The sequence below is a fragment of the Homalodisca vitripennis genome, unplaced genomic scaffold (genome assembly GCF_021130785.1).
Source record: "Homalodisca vitripennis isolate AUS2020 unplaced genomic scaffold, UT_GWSS_2.1 ScUCBcl_52;HRSCAF=833, whole genome shotgun sequence".
NCBI lineage: Eukaryota > Metazoa > Arthropoda > Insecta > Hemiptera > Cicadellidae > Homalodisca > Homalodisca vitripennis.
In genome coordinates, this window is record NW_025776188.1 from 80,440 (window position 1) to 106,505 (window position 26,066).

At 41.8% G+C, this 26,066-nt stretch overlaps 1 protein-coding gene and 1 pseudogene across 1 annotated transcript; one reads left to right on the forward strand and one right to left on the reverse strand.

The window, feature by feature from the left end:
* Positions 1 to 2,766: 2,766 nt before the first annotated feature.
* Positions 2,767 to 4,576, reverse strand: LOC124370230 (annotated as a pseudogene).
* Positions 4,577 to 5,588: 1,012 nt separating this feature from the next.
* Positions 5,589 to 22,595, forward strand: LOC124370231. Its single transcript, XM_046828520.1, has 5 exons — positions 5,589 to 5,679; positions 5,819 to 6,010; positions 7,686 to 7,734; positions 8,220 to 8,327; positions 22,053 to 22,595. Exons 1-5 carry the CDS (start codon positions 5,589 to 5,591, stop codon positions 22,498 to 22,500), a joined length of 888 nt encoding a protein of 295 aa, XP_046684476.1. The 3' UTR covers positions 22,501 to 22,595.
* Positions 22,596 to 26,066: the final 3,471 nt, after the last annotated feature.

A 26,066-nucleotide genomic window follows, 5' to 3' on the forward strand; every position in this document is an offset into this window, starting at 1 on the left:
ACTGCTACTGCTACATGGCTACAAGTAATCGCTACAATAAACAAGGATTTCAGCTCCGAAATCTAGAGTAGCCGAAAGTAGCCGAAGCGGCTACTTGTAACCGCTACTTCAAACTAGCTATGTAGCGGTTACAGCCAAGTAGCCGTTTGGCCCACCTCTAATACCGAGACGATTGCGATACTGTAGCGATATTATCGCAGTAACGCTGCAAGCGCTGTTTGCAGCGCTTTATCGCAGCGATACAATGCGGCCAAACCTGAACTACTCAGTTTTGTCTGTCCGGTGCACGTGTAAACAACATGTCGTGTATCACTGAACACTTACTTGAAGTTGTGTATACATACCCGGTGCTCTATGATTTAAATCACAAGGATTATAAGAACATACGGAAGAAGGACAAGATCTGGGAGGATATCGGAAAGACACTGAATACCTCTGGTAAGTATCAAAATTGCTAGGACCAAGAAGCACTTTAACCTCTCTTCCAGGATAGAGGTACTGCAAAATATTTAATGAAACCAAACCTACGTAATTATGTTTTGTATGCATATAATTTTAGCCATTTTATTGTTTAGTACCACCACGTGGTAAGTGATGGTAAGGATGTTTGGTACAGTGATGAGGAAGCAGCTTGAGCTACAGGAAGTAGTGACGCCGTCTACCGTGGGAACGTCTGCCCTTGTTAAATTCCCGAGTCAACTCGCAGGACTCGTAGCCAGTAACCCTAGAAGTCCTACCAATTACGCTTACTTTTTACATATTTTACATTGGTTTTTATGGCTAGGAAAAGTCGTTTGACATACTGTAGCTAACTTATAAAGCTGAGTTGTAAAACCCATTATTCAATTATTATATTATATAAATATGAGGCTGAGAGGGGTGGGGTTGCTTTTTTAAGGGGCGAAAAACGCTGCGGTTATCATCGCCCTCGATAAAAAATTGGCACCTGCTCGTATTTGGTGGTGTTAATTGGGTAAGGCTCAACGTTACGTAACTCACACATTTTATCCCCCTTTTTCACACATTAGTTTTTGTCATTTAAAAAGTCTGCAACCATCTCACTTAGGTCAGCTTGTTTGTCTTGTCAAAAAAAATCGAAAACCCTTTCGTGCACAATCACTGCATAACGAGGACTTCTCTTGAATTCTGGATTGAATCGAGAAAAAGCACCCCCTCGTGGCTCGGCAGCATCTTCTTCAAGGCAGTCGAAGAAATCCTTATCAGAGTTCTTCGAACGTATGAAGCAAAACGCACGTGGCTAGCACAATAACTTTAGCCAATTCCACTTTACTAGTAAACTTCCAACGGTCTATTGTAAATTCTCCACTTTTGTGAAAGTATGCCAAACGTATTTTCAACCACACCACGTGCTCTGCAAACATGGTAGTTGTACCTTCTCTTTCTTCGATCTCGTCCAGCTTATCTTTGTGGAAAGGGTTTCAAAACGTTTCGTTTCAATGCAAATGCCTCATCACCTACTAAACAGTACGGGGTCTCCTGTTCTTGTCCAGGAAGAGGTGTGTCTTCAGGTAAATTGAGTTGATCTGTGTTGAACTTTTTTCCATATCCCCCAACATTAACGCAAATGAACTTATAATCTGGATGAACAATCCTCAACAAAACAATTGAAAACCTGTACTTGTAACAAAAGTACGTCGAACCAGAATTGGATGGACACTTGATAGTGACATGCTTTCCGTCAATGCTTCCCACGCCATTCGGAAATTGCCATCTCTCGTAGAATCCATCAGCAGATTTTCTCCATACGTCTTTAGAGGGTTCAGACAAATACAGAGTTTGTAGTCGTTGTATAATAGCATTGCAAACTTCCTCTACAATAAGGCCCAGCGCACACACAGCGACTGTTCTGCAACTAGAGTCGGCAACCAGTTGCGTCTGCAACTAGTTTGCAACTGAAACAAAACTTTTGTCCGCACACGTCAACGGGTCAGTTGTGAATCAGTTGCGTCTAATGTGCAATTAGTGGAGTATTTTGTAGGCATATTACGCTGTGTTTTTTGGCATTTCCTTGACCATTTGTGCTTACCATGTCATCAGACTCAGACGAAGAGGATGTCGTTAACTACTACCTTTATCGAAGGCGGCGAAGGACACAAAGAGAGCATTGGGTCCACCCTTATTTAAGAAATAATGTGAACTCTAGGCTATTTGTAGCAGCTAGAGAGTTGTCTCAGTCGGATAGGAAGTTTAAATTTTTTTACCGAATGACAAAAGATTCGTTTTTGGAACTAACAAGACTGGTTGGCCCTTCCTTGGAGAAGATGGACACACACATGAGGGAATGTATTCCAGCACAGGAAAGATTAATGATCACTCTGAGGTAAGTTTAATAAGTCAACTTTATTGTTATTTTAAAATTACATGAGAATAAAAATATCCACATAAGAAAAAATACATAAGAAATTACAATTGAGTACTTATATTTACATGTTTGAGCTATTAAGACCTTGAGAAAAAGCGTTATAAAAATCTGCAGTTTGAATATTTACATCAGACATGTGAGTCAAGTCTATTTGTGACTCTCTTGAGTCGGACATCGTCGGTGAGGTGAGGATGGTGAGGCCTGATGAGGACCGTGGCTGCTGCTGATGGTGTCCCGAGAGACTTATATCATCAATCACTCTCAACACCTGTCGCTTGAACAGTTTTATTTGCGAATCACTTAATTCTTCTAATTCAGGAATCAAGCTGAACAGGAACATCTTGATCCCCTGCTGTCGATCAATATTCTGATTGGTATCGGCCTCAAGTTTTGATAGTAGTTTTGCCTTTTTTAAAGTACTCCGCTACCGTTTGGTCTGCTATGGTCGCAGCACTTTTGGATTTTCCCTTAGGGATTTGAGAAGTAGGCCTATTACTTGATGTTGAACTTGTGGATTGTATTTCCACGGCCTGTTGGGGATGATCTAAAATTGAGGGAGACATTTCTGGGGGAAAGTGGTCTACGTCTGTAGGATCGATTTCCAACTGAATGGGGTCATCAATTTGGGTTTCAGAACCTTCATTTTCAGGAACCGTAGACTGGGTATTGCTGGGTGGTGGAGGCAAATTTCCCGGAGAGGGGGGAGTAACTGTTTTTATGAATGGCAGACAAAACTGCATGGCATTTTCCAAGTAGTATGCCTTTTTCTTCCCCCAGAACCACTAGGGGAAGGTTTCATTCTTCTCATAAAGACGGTTCGTAGATTTCTCCACTTCTCTTTGCAATCTTGCACTGAAACAAAAACAGAGAAAATCTTATCAAAAAATAAAATCTTTTCTTTAGGTAAAACCTATTAAAATTTCATAATTTAAATAGGTTTCACCTAACCTATGGTTTTTTCTGTTGCAGGTATTTGGGAACTGGTGAAACATTTGTGTCAGTGTCCCTATATTTTGCAAGAGGTGAGAGTACAGTTAGAAAAATTATCAAGGAAACCTCAGAAGCTATCTGGAACATACTGAGGGATATTTACATGCCTGTTCCTACTCAAGATATGTTGAAACACATTGCTGATCGTTTTGAGCTGCTATGGAACCTTCCAAATTGCATTGGAGCACTGGACGGTAAGCACATAAGAATTGAAAAGTTTCCACATACTGGATCTGAAAACTTCAATTACAAGAACTTCCACTCTACTGTACTTTTGGCATGTTGTGATGCCGATGGGCTCTTTACAATTATTGAGCCAGGTTATGCTGGGCGTAACAGTGATGGAGGCATTTTCAAAGCAAGCTCAATGAAATTCTGGATGACGCATGATGATAATATCCCCTTTCCATCACCATTGCGGTATGATGAAAAAAACATACCGTTCCCATACTACTTCGTAGGAGACGAGGCTTTCCCACTGACTCGGAACCTTATGAGGCCTTTTTCAGGTAAAACACTGGACAATGTTAAACTGTCCTTCGAAAGCAGGAAGGAGCTGAGTACAAGCCTCAAGGCATATCTCAACCTGAAAATCTACCTCAACGTCCGACCGGTATTGAAACAAGAGACTGGGTGGTAAACGATGGATCATCAGCAATTGCTCTGAGGAATTATCTGGCCAATCATTTCCTTTCTGCAACTTTACCGTGGAAGTGGAAAGCAGCAGTGTAACTACCCTGACTTAAGCTAAAATTACAAAAACTATACAATAGATTTGTGATGGATACAAACAAATTAACGAAAAATGTGGTTATTTATAAACTGATGGTATGATTATCACTTTAGTAATGTTATTAGGTTACTAATTAAATTTATGAAGATTACTGTAAGATTGAACGTAAAACATTCATCCGTTCAAAAATTATTGTGCCTGTAAAATTGAACGTAAAATATTCATCCGTTCAAAAAATTATTGTGCCTAACACCGATTTGTACTCAAATTGAATCTAATAAGTAACAATTTCGCTGAAAAAATATAAAATAAAACATTTTCTTACCTGTCATATTTACTTCAGCGGCCACTTCTTTCCATGCTTTCTCCGATACATCTTTCCGTGTATAGTCTGGGAGTTTGTAATTGTAAAGTGCTTCATGCTTCTCCACTGCTCCAACTAGCTTAATGTTTAGTTCTTGGTCACCCATAGTGAAATAAACAATATGCGGCCGTCAAAACACCAACAAAACACCCCGTGATCACGTGTGACTGAAGTCTGCAACGCAACTGCAACCGCGGGCCCACGGTTGCAAGCGACTGGTTTCAGACTGGAATGAGATCGTCAAAAACCGGTCGCGCCGTGTGCGTCTCCCCACTCCAATACATTGCCGAGGTCACCAAAAAGTTGCGCGCCAAACTGGTTTGCAAACTGTAGTTGCAAAGCAGTTGCTCTGTGTGCGCTGGGCCTAAGGCCTACCACACACGGGTCAACCCGTTTGCAACCAGAGTTTAGAACTAGTTTCAAACGCAAACGAGTTTGCAACCAAAATAAAACCTGACTCCACACACGACGCGACTGGGTGTGGATCAGTTGGCGATCTCTGTGCGAACATGCGTATAGTGGTATAGTAATGTTTACATTCACATTTTTTACTTGATAAATTATCAATAATTGAATAGTTATTTGTCGGAGTGTAACTTTATCGATCATGTCAAGTACTAGTGAGGATGAGGAAGACATAATTGCATGTTTTCTACGTCGTAGACAACGAAGAATGCGCAGAAAATATTGGTGTCACCCATACATAGAGAAAAATGTAAGGTGCAGACTATTCGTAGCAGCTGAACAATTAAAAGAGACAGACAGAAAGTTTATAGCTTTCTACAGAATGTCCAAAGAGTCATATGGGCGGCTGAAAGGCAAAGTGGTCTAAGTCACTTTTTTTTGTCATTTTGAGTTATGGTCATATTTGGATTGCCAGCAGCTGATTTCATTTTATGGCAAAGAGACCCAAGTCGTAGTTCGCCTAAAAATCCGCTAGAGCGCAGAAGCTTACTGTGCCTGACTGATGTCAGCTGTATATTCGGCCGGCAGAGTGGTCTAAGTCAGACTTAGACCAGTTTGCCTGAAATCGATTTGTTCATTCACTTGTCATACCAGCTGAGGCTTGAAACATTTGCTTTCTTTTGCCAATTATTGTTGTGTTTATAAAGTTCACGATGATGGAAGACGATGATACACCTAGTGAGCCTAGCGTTCTTCAGTACTCAGGATCAGATGACTTCCAACCTTCTGATGAATTTAGTTCAGGTAAGAAAATAAATAATTATGAACCTAACCTCAAAACTTGTACCGGGCTGGGCCTAGATCTACACATTACTAGGTACTTTTTTTAGAGCGTACAGCTATAGTTCAATCTGTATAAACGAATATGTGTTTTTTGTTACAGATGACTCTCGGCACTCTGGAAACCCTGAAAATTCTGCTGGTGATGGTGATGGCGAAGGACATGATGAAATGATTCCAGTTGCTGTTCAAGAAGAGCCACCCAAAAGGACACGAAAACGTCAAAAAAGAGAAAGCAAGCGACAAATTAGAAAGAAGCAAAGGAATTCTGGTTCGTCCTATAAAACAGAGAAAGGTAAAACAGTTGTAGCAAAAATTATTTAGAAATACTCCGTGCTTGTGCAAAAAGAAATGTGACAATAACATTGATGAAGAAACAAGGAAACATGCTTTTTCAGTTTTTTGGAAGTTGGGATCTTTCAAATTGCAAAATGCCTATTTGTGTGGCTTGGTTAAGCAAGAAATCCCAAAATGTCGTCGGCCAAGGGATGGTTCCCGCCCAAACAAGAGCTAGTCCAACCATTTTTACATTCATAATGTGGATGGCAACAACATCAATGTTTGTAGACAGTATTTTGTTGACACCTTTCAGATCAGCCACGGTCGATTGACGCGATCCTTGAAGAAGCTAAAAGATGGAAAAGCACCTGGATTGGACGAGCGTGGCTGTCATGTTTCCAGCCAACAAAATTGCTGTTGATCGTATGAATGTTGTTAGGGAACATATATTCTCTTTTCCTGCGTACCAATCGCATTATACTAGGACTCAAAACCCTAACAGAAAGTATTTACCATCACACTTGACCATCACTGCTATGTACAAGTCGTATTTAGAATACTGTAATGGGAAAGGCGATCCTGTCAGTGAGGCAGTGTATCGTCGCACATTTAACACTGAGTTCAACTTACATTTTCATTCCCCTCTAAAAGATACTTGCAGAAAATGCGATGTGTTTAAAAATAAATTGAACGTATTACAAAATGAGCAGAAAAAAACAACATTTGAAAGCAATGCATGAACTGCATTTAAGAAAAGCAGAAGCTGCTAGGTCAGCAAAGGACGAAGACGCAAAGCAATCAAAAGATGATCCAAACTATTATGCGTTCACATTTGACCTAGAAAAAGCTTTACCATTTCCTAGACTTACTACTGGTATAGCTTATTATAAGCGAAACATGTATTTGTACAATTTAGGGCGTCACGAACTAAAAAATGGGTTAGGGTTTATGTACAATGGGACGAAACCCAAGCTTTCCCGTGGTTCCCAAGAGATTAGTTCCTGCGTAACCAAGCACTTGCTATCAAGGGCTAAAGATTGCAAACATATTGTTATGTACAGCGATACATGTACTGGACAAAACAGAAATTGGAACTTTGCTCTTGCTAAGCAAAAGTTGACACAGATGGAAACGTCTATCGATGTAATTGATTTGAAATACATGGAAAGTGGCCATTCATTTTTACCAAATGACACACGGACTTTGCTTCAATTGAGTCCTATGCGCAGAAAAAGCTACAGGTAATTTATTCCCCAAATGAGTGGAATGAGGCCATCCTGAAATGCCGAAGTAAGAATCCGTTTTCACTTAATAAAAATGGCCAGAGAGGACTTCTATTCCACCACGGAGTTAGTTGATGCTGTAACTAAACGGTCAGTGAACGTTGATAAAGGAAAATTCAACTGGCTGAAAACCCAGTGGATCAGATTTATCAGAGAAGAACCTTTTGTCCTTTTCTACAAGGAAACTCTACAGAAAGATGTACAGTTTGAATCAGTGTCTCTCGCTTGGTCGAAACAAAAGACAAAGAAAAATCGAAACAATGACCAAATACCTGTTGGGTTGATTGAACAAAGTCACTTGTACAATGCTCCCCGTCCTGTGACTAAAGAGAAGAAAATGGATATGTTAGACCTTTTGGACTATATTCCACCCGTTCATCATGAGTTTCTACCATAACTTGATCACAGGTGATGATGTTGAGGACATTGGACTTCTGGAAGAGGTGGCTGAACCAGGGCAAGACGAAAACATTGATTAAAAAAAAACATTTATCTGATGTAGGCCTATCATGTCTTTTTATACAAGTTGAACTGTAATAAAGTAAGCTACTTTTTATTATTACCAGTTTTTTTTTATTTTTCATTTTCCCAGATGGCTAAAAGTATCAACTAACGTAAGCCAAAGTGATCTAAGTCACGTTTTACGGTAAAGTGGTCTAAGTCCTGACTTAGACCACTTTTACCCATCTAATTAATTAAAATTGGTATTAAAACTTACTTAAGGTAAAGTGGTCTAAGTCAGTTTTTTGGCTATAGCGTTAAGGAAAAACACGCTAAAAAACGTTATATGCTTTAAAAAATAAAAGATTATTGTACAAAAGTAACTAAAAAAAAAAATAATTGTTTAACTAAAGTCAGTCATTACAAAATTATTGCAAAAAATCTAAAACATCAATTATCTCAGAAACAGGTTTGTATGACTTAGACCACTTTGCATTTCAGCCGCCCATATGTGGAATTGGTGACGCTGGTTGCTCTATTTATACATAAGGTTGACACAAATATGAGGGAATGTGTGACTGCTGAAGAAAGAATACTCATAACTCTAAGGTATGTATTTATTGTCAAAATACAAAATTAGATATCAAGTAATTATTCCATATTTTGCACATAGAACTGGTTGGCGTCAATGTCCTGTGTAAATTGCGTGTAGTAATTACCAGCGGATGTTGGTGGCGCACTAATATTGCTGCCTGACTGGTGAGAGATTAGTGAAATGCTGGAATGTGGCGACGCTGGTGTGACATCTGATGTGCCTGATATTTCCTCAATAAGAGTAAAAACTTTGCGTTTAAATTGTTTGATTTGTGAATCACTGAGTTCTTCCAACTCTGGTATCAAGCTAAGAAGGAACATTTTCAAAGCTTCTTTCTTGTTACTATCGTTTGCGGTAGTACTATTTTCAAGTCGTGCTGTTTTTGCCTTAAAATATGCAGCAAAACATTGATCTGCTTCGACAGCGGCTTTTTTCTTCTGCGTTAGGCGTTTTTTTACCTTCATTCGGAATGGACGATGGCTGTGAGCTGGTATGAGGTTGTATTGGTATGATTGGGGATGACCGGGAAGTATTATCCTGTACTATTTACGGCGATTGCGGTGATTCAATTGAAGGATCATCTGGAATATCATCCAATATTTGTGATTCCAATAAAGTTTCGTCGGTATTTACGTCGCTACAGTTAGGAACCTCTGGTAAATTTCCTGTAGAAGGAGGAGCTGATGTTCTTACAAACGGCAAACTTTTTTTTTTTTTTTTTTTTTTTTTTTTTTTTTTTTTTTTTAAAACGCAGCGGTTATCATCGCCCTCAAGAGAAAATTGGCACCTACTCGTATTTGGTGGTGTCAATTAGGCAAACATAGATTACATTCTATAAGAAAAAATATAAATAGGAATGAATGCAAGTAGTTGAGTAAATAATTTAAAATAACCTTAGAACTAGATAACAATACATGTATTTTTTTTTTTTTTTTTTTTTTTTTTTTTTTTTTTTTTTTATATATATATAAGGGGCGAAAAACGCAGCGGGTATCATCGCCCTCAAGAGAAAATTGGCACCTACTCGTATTTGGTGGTGTCAATTAGGCAAACATAGATTACATTCTATAAGAAAAAATATAAATAGGAATGAATGCAAGTAGTTGAGTAAATAATTTTAAATAACCTTAGAACTAGATAACAATACATGTATTTTTTTTTTTTTTTTTTTTTTTTTTTTTTTTTTTTTTTTTTTATATATATAAGGGGCGAAAAACGCAGCGGGTATCATCGCCCTCAAGAGAAAATTGGCACCTACTCGTATTTGGTGGTGTCAATTAGGCAAACATAGATTACATTCTATAAGAAAAAATATAAATAGGAATGAATGCAAGTAGTTGAGTAAATAATTTTAAATAACCTTAGAACTAGATAACAATACATGTAACAAGGGAAAGACTGTAAAGAGGTCTTAACCCATATAGGGGCTAAAAATATAAATAGAACAAAATAAGGACAAGGTACATAACATTAATTAAATAAACTGTAAAAACTTAACAAATTTTACTGCCACCAAGGTAGCTGTAAAGGGGCTAATTTGGCAGCTGTCATAATAATAATAAATAAAAATTAAATAATAAATTAATAAATATTAACAACAATCGATAATCGGAATAGATAAACTTAACACAATACTATATTTTGTTCATCAGCGACGTTGCTTTCAGAAAACATAAAAGTGTTTGAGTTGCCGTCTCGTCGTCGCAGAGAATATCGTTCAACGAAGCTGGCAGATTCGAGTTGCGCCTATGTACCGAATAGCGAGGGCAGTCAACAAGCATATGTTCAACTGTAATAACAGTGTCACATGTGTCGCAGACCGGAGGATCATCTCTACTCATGAGGAAGCCATGTGTGAGAAGCGTATGGCCTAGCCGCAGGCGACACAACACAACCTCCTCACGACGACTCGGGCGGTTTGCTGTCTCCCAGAGTCCAACGCAGTCTTTAATACGACGTAACTTGTTGTTAACGACTGCCTGCCACTCGGTATTCCATTTGGCTTTCAGTTTGCCCTTCACTACCGGAATAATGTCGGAGGAAATTATCCGTGCGGTGTAAGGCTGCAGTTCCAATGCTTCTTTGGCTCCTCTATCTGCCAGCTCGTTTCCATATATTCCAATGTGGCCAGGTTTTTTTTTTTTTTTTTTTTTATAAGGGCATAAAACACGGAGGTTATCAATGCCCGTAGGGTTAAAGGAAACCTACACTTTAAAATATGGTGTCACGTTATCAGGATAGAGAATAGAAAGCGGATCGCTGTGTCAAAGAAGATTATCACATTAAGACAATAAGAAAAACAACAGCAGTGAACAGAGGACTAAAACTAAATAACAAAAATAGCCGAGAGGCTGTAAAGGGGCCCAATAGTTAAAATATGTCAGATAAATAATAACGATAATAAATATAACAACAATCTAATGCTAAAACCAGGTAAGTTAGTGAAGGCAAGGTTGTAAAGGGACCCACACTCACTAATAACAAATAACAATAACAAATAACAATATCAAATAACAATAAATAGAAGGACAAAGTTTATATAACTTAACAGGTACTCGCTCAGATCAAACCTTTGAGATAAGACCCGTTCTTCTTAAGAATTCAAAAAGTTTTACAGTGACTGACTCATCATCCCCCAACAGATCGAATAGACTTGCCGGAGCTGACAAGATCGTCTTAGCATTGCATAATCACGGCATTCGACCAAAATATGCTCGACACTCAGAGCCACTCCACAACACGCACACTCCGGGGGATCCCCGCGGCTCATGAGGTACCCGTGAGTCAGCAAGCGTGTGACCGATTCGCAACCGACACAACACTACTTCCTCTCTGCGGTTCTCGCGGATGGCTGTTCCCCAGGGAGCTACTGTGTGTTTTATGGCTCTTAGCTTGTTGCACACCGTCCGAGACCAAGAGTCACCCCAAAACTCGTCTTAACTTCTCCTTCACCATTGGCTTTAGGTCTGACCCTGTCACCATAGCAGTAAAAGGAGGAAGCTCATGAGCACTCCCAGCAGCCCTGTCGGCAAGCTCATTTCCGGGAATTCCCGCGTGACCGGGCACCCACAGCAGAACAACCTGTATATTTTGGACTTGAAGTCTGTGAATGGCACATCGGATGTCGCGCACAAGGGCATGCTTTGGATACATGTCCTTGATTGCTTGCAGACTACTAAGCGAGTCGGAGCAGATGACCAGCCTTCTGGTCCTGGGGCAGACGATATTCAATGCTTTAAAAATAGCGGTCAGTTCTGCCGTGTAGACTGACGCTACAGAGGGTAGACAGAATCTATACTCACGACTCGCCGTTATGAACGCACATCCGGTGCCATCCTCAGACCTAGATCCATCAGTGTATATTATGTCGCAAGGTGCCCGAGCACTCAAGAGTTCCCGGAAAGCCTGCGTGAACACTAAAATTAGAAATGGTTTCTTTCTTGTACTTGTGAAGTGACAGGACAACTTCGGGACTTAATACTAACCAGGGAGGAATATCACTCTGGTAGCATTGACTTACTTGGCACTCCTCGATACCAAGGTCCGAGAGGAGCGCTTTAGCCCTTACTCCAAAGGGAGCTGAGATGTTAAGGCGATTAGCATAGACTTCGAGCAAGTCACTTTCAAATACATGTTCATAAGCCGGATTTTCGGGCTTGGCTTTAAGGGAGTGAAAATAATTTATAGCAAGTAGTTTGCGTCTCATATCCAGCATTGGTTCACTAGCCTCCGCTAATAAGCTAGGTGTAGGGCTTGAACGAAAAGCTCCAGTAGCCAACCTGATCGCAGAGTGGTGAATCGAGTCAAGCATTCCTAACGCGTTTGGCCGGGCAGAAGAATAAACCTGAGAACCATAGTCAAGGCACGAACGGACAAAAGCTTTGTAGAAACGCAGCATACATGTCCTGTCCGCGCCCCACCTGGTCCCAGTAAGAACTCGAAGCATATTTAGCCTTTGTAAACATTTTGCCTTGAGGGATTTTAAGTAAGGGATCCATGTAAGTCTGGAATCAAATGTAAGCCCCAAGAATCTCACATTCCGACTTGTTGATATTCGGGATCTGTTCAAGGTTAGTGACGGTTCTAAATAGTTTCTTAGTCTGGAGAATGTTATGCATTGGGTTTTGGAAGTAGAGAACGAAAATCCGGTCCGCCTACTCCATCCCTCCAGTCGCCTTATGGTTAGCTGCAGGGAACGCTCCGCCGTAGCAAGTCTTCTTGCAGAGACGTAAACGGCGAAGTCGTCCACAAACAAAGAACAGCGCACAGGACGGCGAACACAAGCCGTTATGCCGTTTATGGCGACGGCGAATAACGTACAGCTCAAAACGCTTCCCTGTGGTACCCCGTTCTCCAGATTGGTTGTGCTTGATAGGTTTGTCCCTAGTCTAACCTGAAATGTACGGTCAGACATGAACCCCTGAATAAAAGCCAGCATATTACCCCTCACTCCCCATGCTTGGAAAGTGTTAATGATGCCTCTCCGCCACGCTGTGTCATATGCCTTTTCTAGGTCAAAAAAGACAGCGACTACTTGCTTTCGCTCAAGGAATGCGTCACGTATGGTTGTCTCAAGGGAAACCATGAGGTCCAACGTCGATCGTCCTTGGCGAAAGCCGCATTGCTCTCTCGAAAGGAGTTTGTTCTTTTCGAGGAACCAGATTAACCTACGGTTTACCATCCGCTCCAACACCTTAGAAAGGCAGCTGGTAAGCGAGATGGGCCGGTAGCTAGACGGAGATAGTTTGTCCTGTCACTCTATTGTAGAGCGCTAAGAGGGCCACCTTACCCTCTAAGGGTAAATGTCTAAGCATGGCATAGTGCACGTCATCCGGACCAGGAGCAGAGTTGGAAGTACATGCCAGTGCGGAGTCCAACTCCTGCATCGAAAAACTTATATTTAAGGGACATGGATTTGGATTGTTGAGTAGTATGTCTGTTTGTTCAGAATATTGCTTATATATCAAAAAACTCAGGACAGTAAGACGAACTTTTTGAAACCTCCGATATGGAGGAGGCCAACAGGTCAGCAACATCCCGGGGATCAGTCACAACGTCTCCGCCCGACTTGAGTCCCAAAATTGGCAAAGGTTGGGATTTGCCACACACCGACCTTAACCTTCTCCCATACTTCGGCCTTTGGAGTTGTTCGAGATATTGTGGTCACGAAATTTTGCCATGTGGTTCTTCGGGAATTTCTGAAGACTCGTCGCGTTTTTGCCCTATGGAACCGGTATGTTTCAAGATTTTCTTGGGTTGGCCGTTTGTTGAATCTTCGCAGGGCGCGTCTTCGCTCTCGCAATGCTCTCGAACACTCCTCTGTCCACCAAGGAACATTTTTTCGTCTTGGTTCGGGTGATGTCTTTGGAATGCTGTCCTGAGCTGCAGTTATTATAGAGTTTGTAAAAAGTTCTACTACAGTATTTATGTCCAATGGAGTATTTATATCTAGTAATGTAAATTGTTTTTGGAATTTATCCCAGTCACCCTTGTCAAGGATCCATTTTGGTCTTCTAGTGATATTCAACGAAGAATCAGGTAATTTGATCTGAATTGGGAAGTGATCACTCCCGAATGTATCGGAGAGGACGTCCCAATCGAATCTATGAGCAAGTTCTGGACTGCATATAGATAAATCTATAGCAGACCGACCTCCCGTCCTAGGGCACAGGTAAGTTAGGGATCCATCATTAAGGACAAAGATATTCTGATCTCCGAGGACTCTTGCGACCAAGTTTCCCCTTGGTGTGCAATGGTCTGACCCCCAAATGTTGTGGTGGGCATTGAAGTCACCTAGGAGAAGAAAAGGCTTCGGTAACTGGCCGATCAGTGCCTCGAGATCAGCTTGACAGAGGGTGACTGGGATTGGTGGAAAGTAGACGGTACATATATACAGTTTAATCGGGATTTGGATTGACACACAAACACATTGGAGATTGGAGTGGAGGGACACCTCAGAAGCACCTAGGGATTCATCCACGAATAGAACAACACCACCACAGGCATGCCCGTCGTGAGGGAAATCTTCACGAAAGATGTCAAATCCCCTCAAGAGGGTTTGGCATCCCGGGTGGAGTTTAGTCTCTTGGATGCTAATTATATGAGGTTTTTTTGTTTGTAAAAGATGTTTTACATCTTCCAAATGTCCGCGATAACCGTTAATATTCCATTGGATAATTTTAAATTCGTTCATGTTTTATTTAATTATATGTAATTTTCTGTCTGTTTTTATTTTTATTAAGTTTAAATATACCTTGGGTTGTTTGAAATTCCGATCGAAGCAGAAGGTCATCCCCCATTTCATCCTCATCAACTATGGAAAGTTGAGAGGAGCAGGGAGTAGTGGGGGGTGAACCAGTGCTTCCCTTTGATCTCGCCTGAGCTTTCGATCGGATTTGGGTTTTAAGTCTCTCTTGGAGAGACTTCCTTTCCTCCGCCGTTTTTGAATGGTTAGATGGTCGCTCTTTTCCTTTAGCGGGTGCCACAGACACAGAAACTGGCCTGGGAATGGTTCCTGTTTGTTTCGGGGGTCCCTTTGCTACGGGGGCAGAAGTCGTATGACTGCTCGCTTGTGTTTGCGGCAAGGCCTTGGCATTTAACTGCTGCACCAAGGCAGCGACCTGTTTGGTGAGTTCTCGCACCATGCCCTCCAGAGCGGAGCAAGAGGAGCACTGTGCAGACTGGGCTGGAGGAGCAGAAGCGGCCTGAGAGTAGGAGATGTCTTTTCTTGGAGTTTGTCCAAGTCGTCTCCTATACTCCCTACGGGCATCGCCAAAAGACAGTTTTTCTAATGTTACTAACTTTAATATTTCTTTTTCCTCCAAATAAATCTTGCAACTGCGAGAGCTTGAAGAGTGCTTGCCCTTACAGTTCACACAGTTCTCTTCTCCGCTTGTGCAATCTTTGTCGTTGTGGCCGCTTTGACCACATCGGCTACATGTCTCTAAGCTGGTGCATATTTTACTCGAATGTCCGAAACGCTGGCATCTGAAACATCTTTGCGGATTTCTGAAGTAAGGTTTGACTTGAAGAGAAAGGTATCCTGCTCTAATCGTGTCTGGTGGGTGAGGGAGGGCGAAGGTCAAAATGTGACCTGGTGTGGGTGTTGGTACACCATTCTCGACCCTCGTTATTCTCACCACATCAGTGACGAGAGAATCCTTTAACTCTTCCTTCAGTTCCGCTTCTGAGCAACACAGCATCTCGCGACTGAAAACTATTCCTTTACTAGAATTTAGGGATTCATGAGGCTGTACAATGACTTCTACCTGATCATAAAAGGTCTTCATGGAGAGGAACTTCTGAGCTTGTAGAGCGTTCACCGCCTCAACCAGGATAGTTCCGTTACGAAGTTTCCTGACCGATGACGGCGAACCACCTGCTCCGACTAATGCCTTGTTGATCACAAAAGGACTTACTTTGGACAGATTTTCGTTCTCGTTTTTGTGTTTAAACACAAGGAATAGTGGCGTAGGAAGATACTGTTTGTTTGTGTTATTTACGAGTTTTATCTGCTTACTTATTTCTTCCCCATCTTCGGATTCTGAAGAGTGGGGACGTTTTTTGTCTAAATCATTAATCGATTCTCTTACTACAACTCGTTGTGTGTTTTGCCCATAGGGTTGAGGTTCATTGCCCACATCCATAATTAGTAGTATACCAGCGCATCGTGAGTAAAGGTGCAGGCCGAGACACCGGGAACGGGTATACCCTAGGGTACCTGTCAGCCGTAGCTTGGCAGGCAGCCCTACCCCAGTTCCCCGGGGCCCGGTGTTATCTCGTTTTAAACCGAGCCGGGAATTCACGCACGGCTCGGGCTCGCACGTGGCAACAGAAATCTCCGACATATCTGTCCATTACTCACTTCCTGACCAGGGACCGAAGTGGCTGGCACCAGGGTTCATGTATATTGCTATGCCTCGGCAGAGCTAGCTCACATCAGCCTTCTGCTACCACACAGCCCCGAACACGGGCATGCTCGAGGATCTGTGTAGCAGTTCCGGCACTCCCAGCAAACAACAACACGACCCAGGATTAGGAGTTTTCGGTTAGATAGGGTGAGGTGCCAGGTTCGGACAATAGTCTGGCACCAGCTCAGGGGTACGAAAGGTCGCCAACCTTAAAGCGTCCGGGCAGGCCGCTCCCCTACGGAGAAAAATGGAAAAAGAAGATAGAACGTGGATAGGAAAGAAGTAAGAAAAAAGAGGGCTGCAAAAGGAAAGAAGAAATGCAGACCATAGAATAGACCCTGGTGCGAAGAGAGGGGACACAGGGTAGGCAGTTTAAGGGATTGGGTAGGAATTGGGAAATGGTTTGGTAGGGATGGGCAGTTTAACGTCATACCCAGGACGGAATGTGGCCAGGTACCCAGACAAGAAAGACAGCAACACCTTTGGACTGAAGGGACGACAAAGAGTGCCATATTTCGCGGATGATGATGTGTTTAGAATACATATCGCTGATGGCTTGTATACCACTAAGGGAGTCGCTGCAGATAACCAATTTTTTAGTCATAGGAAACGTTATATTTAGGGCCTTTTGGATGGCTGTTAATTCGGCCGTGAAAATGGAAGAGTCGTTGGGGAGACGAAACCCGTATCGTCTAACCCCAGTGACGAAAGCACATCCAGTTCTACAACGTTCCTTTGACCCGTCAGTATAGACAACATCGCAAGGTGCGAGGCTGCCTAGTATTTGACGGAATTCTTGTTGGTAGACTGTTTCTGGAGTGGAGACTTTTTTAAACTTAAGAGAGATTTAAAATAATTTTTGGCATTGAGACGCTCCAGGGTGGGATATCACATTGATGAACGACTTTAAACTGGTAATCATTTAGGCCTATTTCATAAGCGTAGGATTTGGCCCTAACGCCTAAGGGTGAAGGAAGATTTGGTCTCACTAGGAAAGAATTATAGAGTGGATTTCGCAGGACCGGTTCAAACGCAGGGTTTTCTGGCTTCCCTGAAAGAGCGTGAACATAGTTTAGGGACAGTTGTTGTCGTCTATGCGAAAGAGGGGGTTCTCCCGTTTCTGCGAGAAGACTGTTAATAGGAGAAGATCGAAAAGCTCCAGTGGCCAGTCTTAAAGCAGAATTATGGACTGGGTCAAGCATTTTGAGAGCACTGGGTCTTGCGGACCCATATGCTTGACATCCATAATCTAGACAGGAAACGGATGGTGGCTTTGTAGAACCTGAGCATGCATGTCCTGTCAGCCCCCCATTTTGTTCCGCTTAAAGCTCTCAGTATGTTCAAGCGCTTCACGCATCGATCTTTTAGGTCTTTCAGGTGAGGCACCCAAGTTAGCCGGGTATCAAATGTGAGACCCAGGAATTTGATATTGTCACAAGTAGTAATTCTCTGACCCAGCAAAGAGAGCGTTGGCTGCTCAACGGTACGCATTCTGGAGAAAACGATGGCTTTTGTTTTAGGTGGCGAAAAAGAAAAACCTGTAACTCCGCACCACTGCTCAAGCCTGTTGATGGTAAGCTGTAAAGCTCTCTCCCCCACCGCTAGCTTCTTTGTAGAGATGTAAATAGAGAAATCATCTACAAACAAAGAACAGCGCACAGGAGGGGTAACGCAGGACGATATGTTATTGATTGCAATGGCAAACAGAGTACAACTTAGAACGCTACCTTGTGGAATACCATTTTCCAGCGTGAATGAATCGGAAATGGTGTTCCCAAGTTTAACCTGTATGGTTCTTTCCGACAAGAAGCCCTGTATGAAAGAAACCATGTGGCCCCCTACACCCCAAGATATTAAAGCATTTAATATCCCCCTTCTCCAAGCTTTGTCATAAGCCTTGGAAATGTCGAAGAATACCGCGATCAACTGTTTTCTTTCAATAAAGGAATTCAGGATTGCCGATTCCAAGGCAAGTAGATGGTCACTTGTAGACCGGCCTTGTCGGAATCCGCACTGGGAGGGTGAAAGAAGATTATTTTTCTCCAGAAACCAAACAAGACGTCTGTTGACCATCCTTTCGAATACTTTGCAGAGACTGCTAGTAAGCGAAATTGGTCTATAGGCTCCTGGAGAAGTTCCATCTTGGCCGGGTTTTTGGAGAGCGATAATGTGTGAGCGACGCCAAGAATTAGGGAATGTGTTTTCTAAATATATTCTATTATATAATTTCAGAAGATCTTGTTTTCCATCCTCCGTCAGGTTCCGCAACATGGCATAATGTATGTTATCGGGACCTGGAGCAGAATTTGATGTCGCCTTTAGTGATGAATCAAGTTCATCAATGGTAAAGGGAAGGTTTAAAGGAGAGTTGTTATTAATATTTAAATTTAGAGTATGTCTTTCTGTATTTGTTTTGAAATTTTGAAACTCCCTATTGTAAGATGACGTTTTTGAAATTTCCGCAAAATGTGAGCCGAGTAAATTGGAAACTGTCAAGGGATCAGTTACCACATCGGTACCATTTTTCAGAGCAATAAGAGAAGGTGGGGAGGTCTTGCAGCAAACAGATCGAAGCTTCCTCCAAACATCAGATGCAGGAGTTGTTCGTTTTATTAGATCTGTGTAGTCCAACCAGGACTGCCGCCGTCTCTGTCTAAAAACCTGTCTTGCTTTTGCCCGTGCTCTTCTGTACCTACTTAAATTTTCTTCATTCGGTGATCTGTTGAACTGTCTTAAACATTTTCGACGTTCCTTTAGAGCCGCCGAACATTCTTCAGACCACCAAGAAACCTGGCGTTTGTTTGGTGAACCTGAGGATTTTGGAATGCTTCGCTCTGCGGATGTTATAATATTAGATGTAAATAATTCAGTGGCTGTATTTATGTCGTTTAATTCGATATTAGTAGTTTGAGAAACTATGTTCTTTTTGTACTCGTTCCAGTCAGCCCTCTTAATTTTCCACCTGGGACACCTGCCTGTCAAAGATGGAAAGGATTGAAAAGCCACGGCAATGGGCGCATGGTCACTCCCTGACAGGTCGGGAAGTACGGACCAATGCACTCGAGTTGCCACGACCGGACTGCAGATTGACAGGTCGATTGCCGACCATATGCCAGTCCTAGGGCACATGTAAGTGGCCGAATCGTCATTGAGAACGACCGCTGTCACTTCATCCCACAATCCCGCAACCATGTTACCCCTCCGATCAGAATGGCTGGAACCCCAAGAGCGATGGTGTGCATTGAAATCACCAACCATCAAGAAAGGAGAAGGGAGTTGGCTGTACAGGTCACGTAGATCATCAAGAGATAAATCAAAAGGGGAAGGTGGAATATATATGGAGCAGATGGTTAATTTAAAAGGAACGTCGATTGAAACTGCTACTGCCTGGAGGTTTGTGACTATGTTCAAGGCTCTAACATTAACAGAAGAATCTGCTAGAATAGCCACACCTCCACAGGCAATTTGTTGGTGATGATCTAAGCGAAAGATGTCATAACCATTTTGTTTGAAACGAGTATGAGGAAACAATTTTGTCTCTTGTAGGCAAATAAATTTAGGTTTTCTTGTATTTATAAGTAATTTTAAGTCTTCAAAGTGGCTTCTCAAACCATTAATATTCCATTGTAACAGCATATATTAATATTATATATTTTATTTTGTGTTAATTCATCGTAATTTTTTTTCTTTGCTTAGACACAGGACGGAAGTTACCATGAACAGTTTGGAACTCTGTCTGCATCTCCAAAGGGTCCTCAACCATGTCATCATCAAGCGATAATTGTGAGGATCTGGACGAGGATGGATTAGTCTTTTTTACTAGGAATTTGGATCTAGTTTCTGATTTTATTTGTATGTTATTTTTTAATTTGTCGGCGAGTTTTTTCCTCTCTTCCAAAGATAAGGCGGGTTTCGTATTTTGTTGAACCTTGTCTCTGAAAGTAGAAGTAGCTGTTGGTCGAGCTTGAGTCTGTGTGTTGGACTTAATATGGGGCGTGTGGACTGCTTGGGAAGGATTACTGGATGCCAACGGATGTTGTCCGGTACCGGCTGCAAGCTGCTTAACCAAAGCAGCAACCTGCTCTGTTAAGTTGAGTACCATAACCTCCAAGGCGGTACATGACGGGCACTGTGTGGATTGGACTGGGGCTGAAGCAGCTTCGGAGTACGAGACTCCCTTTTTAGGGGTTGGAGCGATTCTTCTCCTATACTCTTTGCGGGCTTCATTGTAGGAAAGTTTGTCTAGAGTAACAATCTTCAAAACTTTCTTTTCCTCTAAGTAAACTCTGCATTCCTTAGAGGTCGCCGCGTGTTTACCCTTGCAGTTCACGCATCTGACGTCGTTCTTGCATCCGTCTTCTTGGTGGCCTTCATCGCCGCAACGGGAACATGTCTCAGGGCCCGAGCACGTCTTAGTAGAGTGCCCGAATCTCTGGCAACGGAAACACCGTTGTGGATTTTTGAAGTAAGGCCGTACAGTCAGGGATAAATATCCAGCCTTAATAGTTTTTGGCGGTTGGGGAAATGCAAAGGTCAGGATTAGACCAGGAGTAGGGACCTTTCTCCCATTCTCCGTCCGAAGCATCCTGACCACATCGGTTACCATTTCGCATTGTAGCTCGTCCTTGATTTCTTCCTCACTCCACTCCATAAGGTCACGGCAGAAGACGATCCCCTTGGAGGTGTTCAGTGAGGAGTGCGGTTGAACGACGACTTCCACCTGATCGAAAAAACTCGTCATCTGAAGGAATTTTTTGGCTTGGATGTGGTTCGCAGCCTCCACCAAGATAGTTCCATTCCTTAATTTGCTCACAGCTTTAGGTTGACCGCCTGAGGAAACAAAAGCTTTGTTAATAAGGAAAGGACTAACCTTCGTTAGAGTTTTGCCCTCATCCTTGTGACTAACGATTAGATATAGTGGAGTTGGAACGTTCATATTTTCAGCTCTTACTTTTTCTTCCACTTTCCTTTGTTTGATATATGATCATTATTTGTTTTTCTCTGGATCATTAGGATCTCTTTCTCCGAATTCCTGCCCTAAGGGTGGTGTGGTTGTAATATCCATAGATAAGTTCACCAGCGCATCGTGTTTAGTAGTGCGGGCCGATTCACCGGGAGCGGGCATGCCCTCGGGTGTCCCACAGACCGTAGCTTGGGGGACAACCCTACCTCAGTTCCCCGAGGCCCGGTTTCCATCGATTACCAAGTCGGGAATCCGCGCACAACTTGGACTCGCACGTGGCAACAGGGGCTCCGACACCCCTGCCTACTGAACACTTCCTGACCAAGGACCGAAGTGGCTGGCTTCTGAACCAGTACATGACTTACGCCTCGGCAGAGACAAGCTCACATCAGCTCTCACCGACACCAGATAGGGCATCTAGTGCCGGCTTAAGCACTCCCAGCGAGCCATGCACTGGAACGGTCAGAGGACGGGTACTTAAAAGACCCTGGAGGGGGATTTGGTAGGAATTAGGAAATGGTTAGGTGGGAAGAGGCAGTTTAACGTCATACCCAGGACGGACAAACGGCAAACAAAACTGCATGGCCTCTTCCAGGTAGTAGGCCTTCTTCTTAGCGCCAGATCCCGAAGGTGAAGGTTTGATTTTTCGCATGAATACTGTCCGAAGATTACGCCACTTGTCTTTGCATTCCGCAGCTGAAAAGAAAAAAAGGGATAGCAAAACTTGAATCGGTTGGCCGATGTAAGTTGTAGTATAAAGTAGAAATGCACAATATTGTACGTGTGATAAGTACACTAAGTATTTATATATAATTTATGAAAACCCATCAGTAATTATGCTTGTTACATTCAAGCGTTTGTTACAGGTATTTGGCTACAGGATGTTCATTTGTCGCTCTCTCTTTATATTTTGCAAGAGGCGAGAGTACAGTTGGAGTCATTATTAAAGAAACCAAGAAAATCATTTGGAATGCATTGCAAGCAACTTACATGCCGGTACCAATAGATGACCAATGGAAAATAATTGCCGAACGTTTTGAGACATTGTGGAACTTACCAAATTGCCTTGGGGCGTTAGACGGAAAGCATATCCGCATTGAGAAATATCCAGATACTGGTTCAGAAAATTTTAACTATAAAAGTTTCAATTCAATAATCTTACTCGGATGCTGTGATGCTGGTGGTGCTTTCACTATGATAGAACCAGGATATGCTGGACGAAATAGCGATGGAGGTGTTTACAAGGTCAGTGCCATGCGATACTGGCTCAACCATGGTGCTTTTCAAACTCCGCCACCCACCCCATTGCGATAAGACGACATACAAAGACCATTCCCTTACTACTTCTTGGCAGATGAAGCGTTTCCACTAGCACGCAATGTAATGAGACCATACAATGGAAAATCACTCAATGATGTAAAAGGAATATTTAGCTACAGATTAAACCGAGGAAGAAAATCTATTGAATGCACGTTTGGTATGGCTACTGAAAAGTTTGCAGTGTTAAATGGTCCCATAAGATGTCGCAATGCAGAAACAGTAATCGACATCGTAAAAGCCGCTTGTATCCTACACAATTACGTACGTAAAAGAGAAGGTATCGACTATACGCCGGCTACAGTGGAAATAGCTGAAGGACCATGCCCAAGACAGCATCCAATCACTGAACGCTCTTCGGCAGTTACTGTGAGACAATATTTGGCAAGTTACTTCATTTCTTCTCAAGCATCTCTGCCCTGGCAGTGGGAAAAAAGCTATAGAATAAATCATTCTTCCAAGTGAAACATCATTGATTGCAAGATGTCGGTTTTGCAAGCCTATAAGGACTCAAGTAAACTGTCAAAACATACTTCAATAAAACTTTGTACATTAAATTATAACTATATTTTGTAACTGACTTATTATTAATTTCTTTTCATTTAAAATTATAATACAGAATGTCCCATAAATAAAGGGCCAAAATCCATGATATTTTAAATGGGTAAAATATTATACATTACCGCCATTATGAAACGGTAAAAAATGTTTTATTTTCTCAAGACTGTATTATCAACCGCATGAATTTAAGTTTCTCACATATAGTATAGTACAGATAAAGTATGGTGGTCATGAAAAAATTCTAATTTTAAACGGTTTAAACTGTCAAATTATCGATGATAACGATAGGTCTTGAGATATCAACACTAAACATTTTTGCTTATTTTGACTGAAAAACCATATCGTTTGGCTGGCACTACTTCACAACGGGACACCCTGCACATATCTGCTATCAATTACCTGTCATGTTCATTGCTACTCCAATCTCGTGCCAAGCCTTGTCAGTTATATCCTTTCTAGAATATCCTGGTAATTTGTAATTATACAACACTTCGTACTTTTCGACCTCTGCTACAAGTTTTAAATTCAACTCTTGATCACCCATCTTGCACTCACAAACACGTGAAAACTATGCAACGCAACTGTTTGGTGACAAGAAAATACGGTCGCACGCGACCAGTCGGCAACTGATTTCAAACTGGTTGCAGTTTAGTCAGCCCGTGTGTTGATCCCCACTCCAGCACACGTCCAAGGTCAACAAACAGTTGCGTCTGCAACCGATTTGAAACTATAGTCGCAAACCGGTCGACCCGTGTGTGGTAGGCCTAAGACTCACCGTTGAAAACCCAACTCTGAAGCTGTGACCAATGGTTTTGAATGAGTCTCCCGTGGCCAAGAACCTGAAACAAAGTTATGATTTTTTATAGTATTTGAAAGTTAAAAACCTTAACGCAAAAAAACTCTAATAACATAAATTAATTAAATACATTTTTTAATTTATTAAGGGCAGTCTGACATGAAAAAAAATTTTTTTTGGGGAATTTTGGTTTTTTATTTATTAATATTCTTTAGAATTTTCTCTTTAAAATGGTATATAATATACCTTATTACTATAATATTAACCTTATATAAAAAATATATATAAAGGCTTGCAACTGTTGTTTGGCGTTGAGCACCACTCCTTATAGTAAACAACAATCTATAAAATAGATATTAATTGGTTTTGTTATGTTGGTACTGTTTTGCTTTTAGTCTGGTTTTAGCTGATATCACACACTGTCAGCAATATGACAGATGTCATCTGTTGTTATTATTTTATGTTGGAGGTTATTGTGAAGTTTTGAAATACTGTGTTTTGTGATTTGCAAGTTTCCCTGTTGTTTTTATTTGTAAAGGAGTTTATTGTAATTGAATGTAGATTAAAATGGGTAATAAGAAGAGAGTAGGAACTAAGAAACTATGTTACAAGAAGAAGACTGTTGTTCGTAGCAAGAAAACAGTAGTAACTTCAGGTAATGAAGAGGATAGGCCTAGAACACCCAAAGTTGTTTCCACATCCAATGAGAAATTGAGCCCTAACCTAGCCTGCTATGATAATTCAACTGATACCTTACAGTATGACATAGTAAACATTGTACAGCTAGAATCAGTTTTGAAAGATGTTGCAGTGTGTAGGGTTTGTCATGGCAACCTATCATTTAGTCGAAAACCATTAGCAGGGCTCGCAGTACAAATTTCCGTCTCCTGTAGCTGTGGCATGACAAAAGCTTTTGACAACTGTCCCAAAGCAACAGATATTAGGCCTAGGCCTATTGAGGCACCAAGCAAAAGTTCACAATGCTACTATGACTTGAACCTAAGGTTAGTATACGGCTTGCGTGTAATAGGAAAGGGCTATACTGCTGCCCAAACTCTTTGCGGCATGATGAATTTACCCGCTCCGCCCAGCAAGTTCAATCAACATGAACAGTTTTTGTCCAGCCATGTAGAAAGTGTGTGTGAAAACTCTATGAAGAGAGCAGTGACAGAAGCAGTTATTGAAAATGGAAATTCTAATGACTTATGTGTTGCGGTTGACGGAAGCTGGCAAAAGCGAGGCCACACCTCGCTAAATGGCGTTGTCACAATTACTTCAGCAGATACGGGTAAAGTAATAGATATTTATTCAATGTCAAAATACTGTAACTGCCCTCAGAGAACAAGCAACCAACACTTAGAAATATGCAAGGCAAATTATGTAGGTAGCAGTGGAGGTATGGAAGCTGAAGGTGCGACTGCAATGTTCAAAAGATCCGAGACTAAATACGGTGTTCGCTATGTGGAGTACCTTGGAGATGGTGACTCCAATGGCTATGCAGCAGTTGTGGCAGAAGCACCATATGGCCCAGATGTGTCCATTCAGAAGTTGGAATGTGTAGGACACGTCCAGAAGAGGATGGGGACAAGAATAAGGGACTTTATCATGAAAAATAAAGGCTTGAAGCTTTCTGACGGAAAATCTCTTTCTGGGAAAGGTAGGCTAACAGGGAAGGCGATCCAACAAATCCAAATATACTATGGACTAGCCATCCGTAGGAATACACACAGCGTGGAAGCCATGAGGCGAGCAGTTTGGGCGTTGTACTGTCATGTTCAGTCTACTAACGATACGCCTTTACATATTTTATGCCCAGACACCGAAGACACATGGTGTAAGTATAACAAAGCCGCCAAAGAAAAAACTAAATATGACCACAGCCAGCATTTTCACCTCTCACCTGTTCTAATGAAAGCAATCAAACCTATTTTTAAATCTTTGTGCAGCCTAGAACTACTCAGAAAATGTCTCAAAGGAAAATCTCAAAATCCTAATGAGTCTATGAATAATGTCATTTGGGCTCGGCTCCCTAAACGCACCTTTGTTACACTAGGTGCTCTTAGGCTAGGTGTCTATGAGGCAGTCCTATCATTCAATGATGGGTACAGCTCCAAAGTGAAAGTTTTAGAGCACATTGGGCTAGAACCAGGACTGAATATGCGGTTAGCTTTAAAACGTCTCGACACCCAGCGGATTCGCAAAGCAG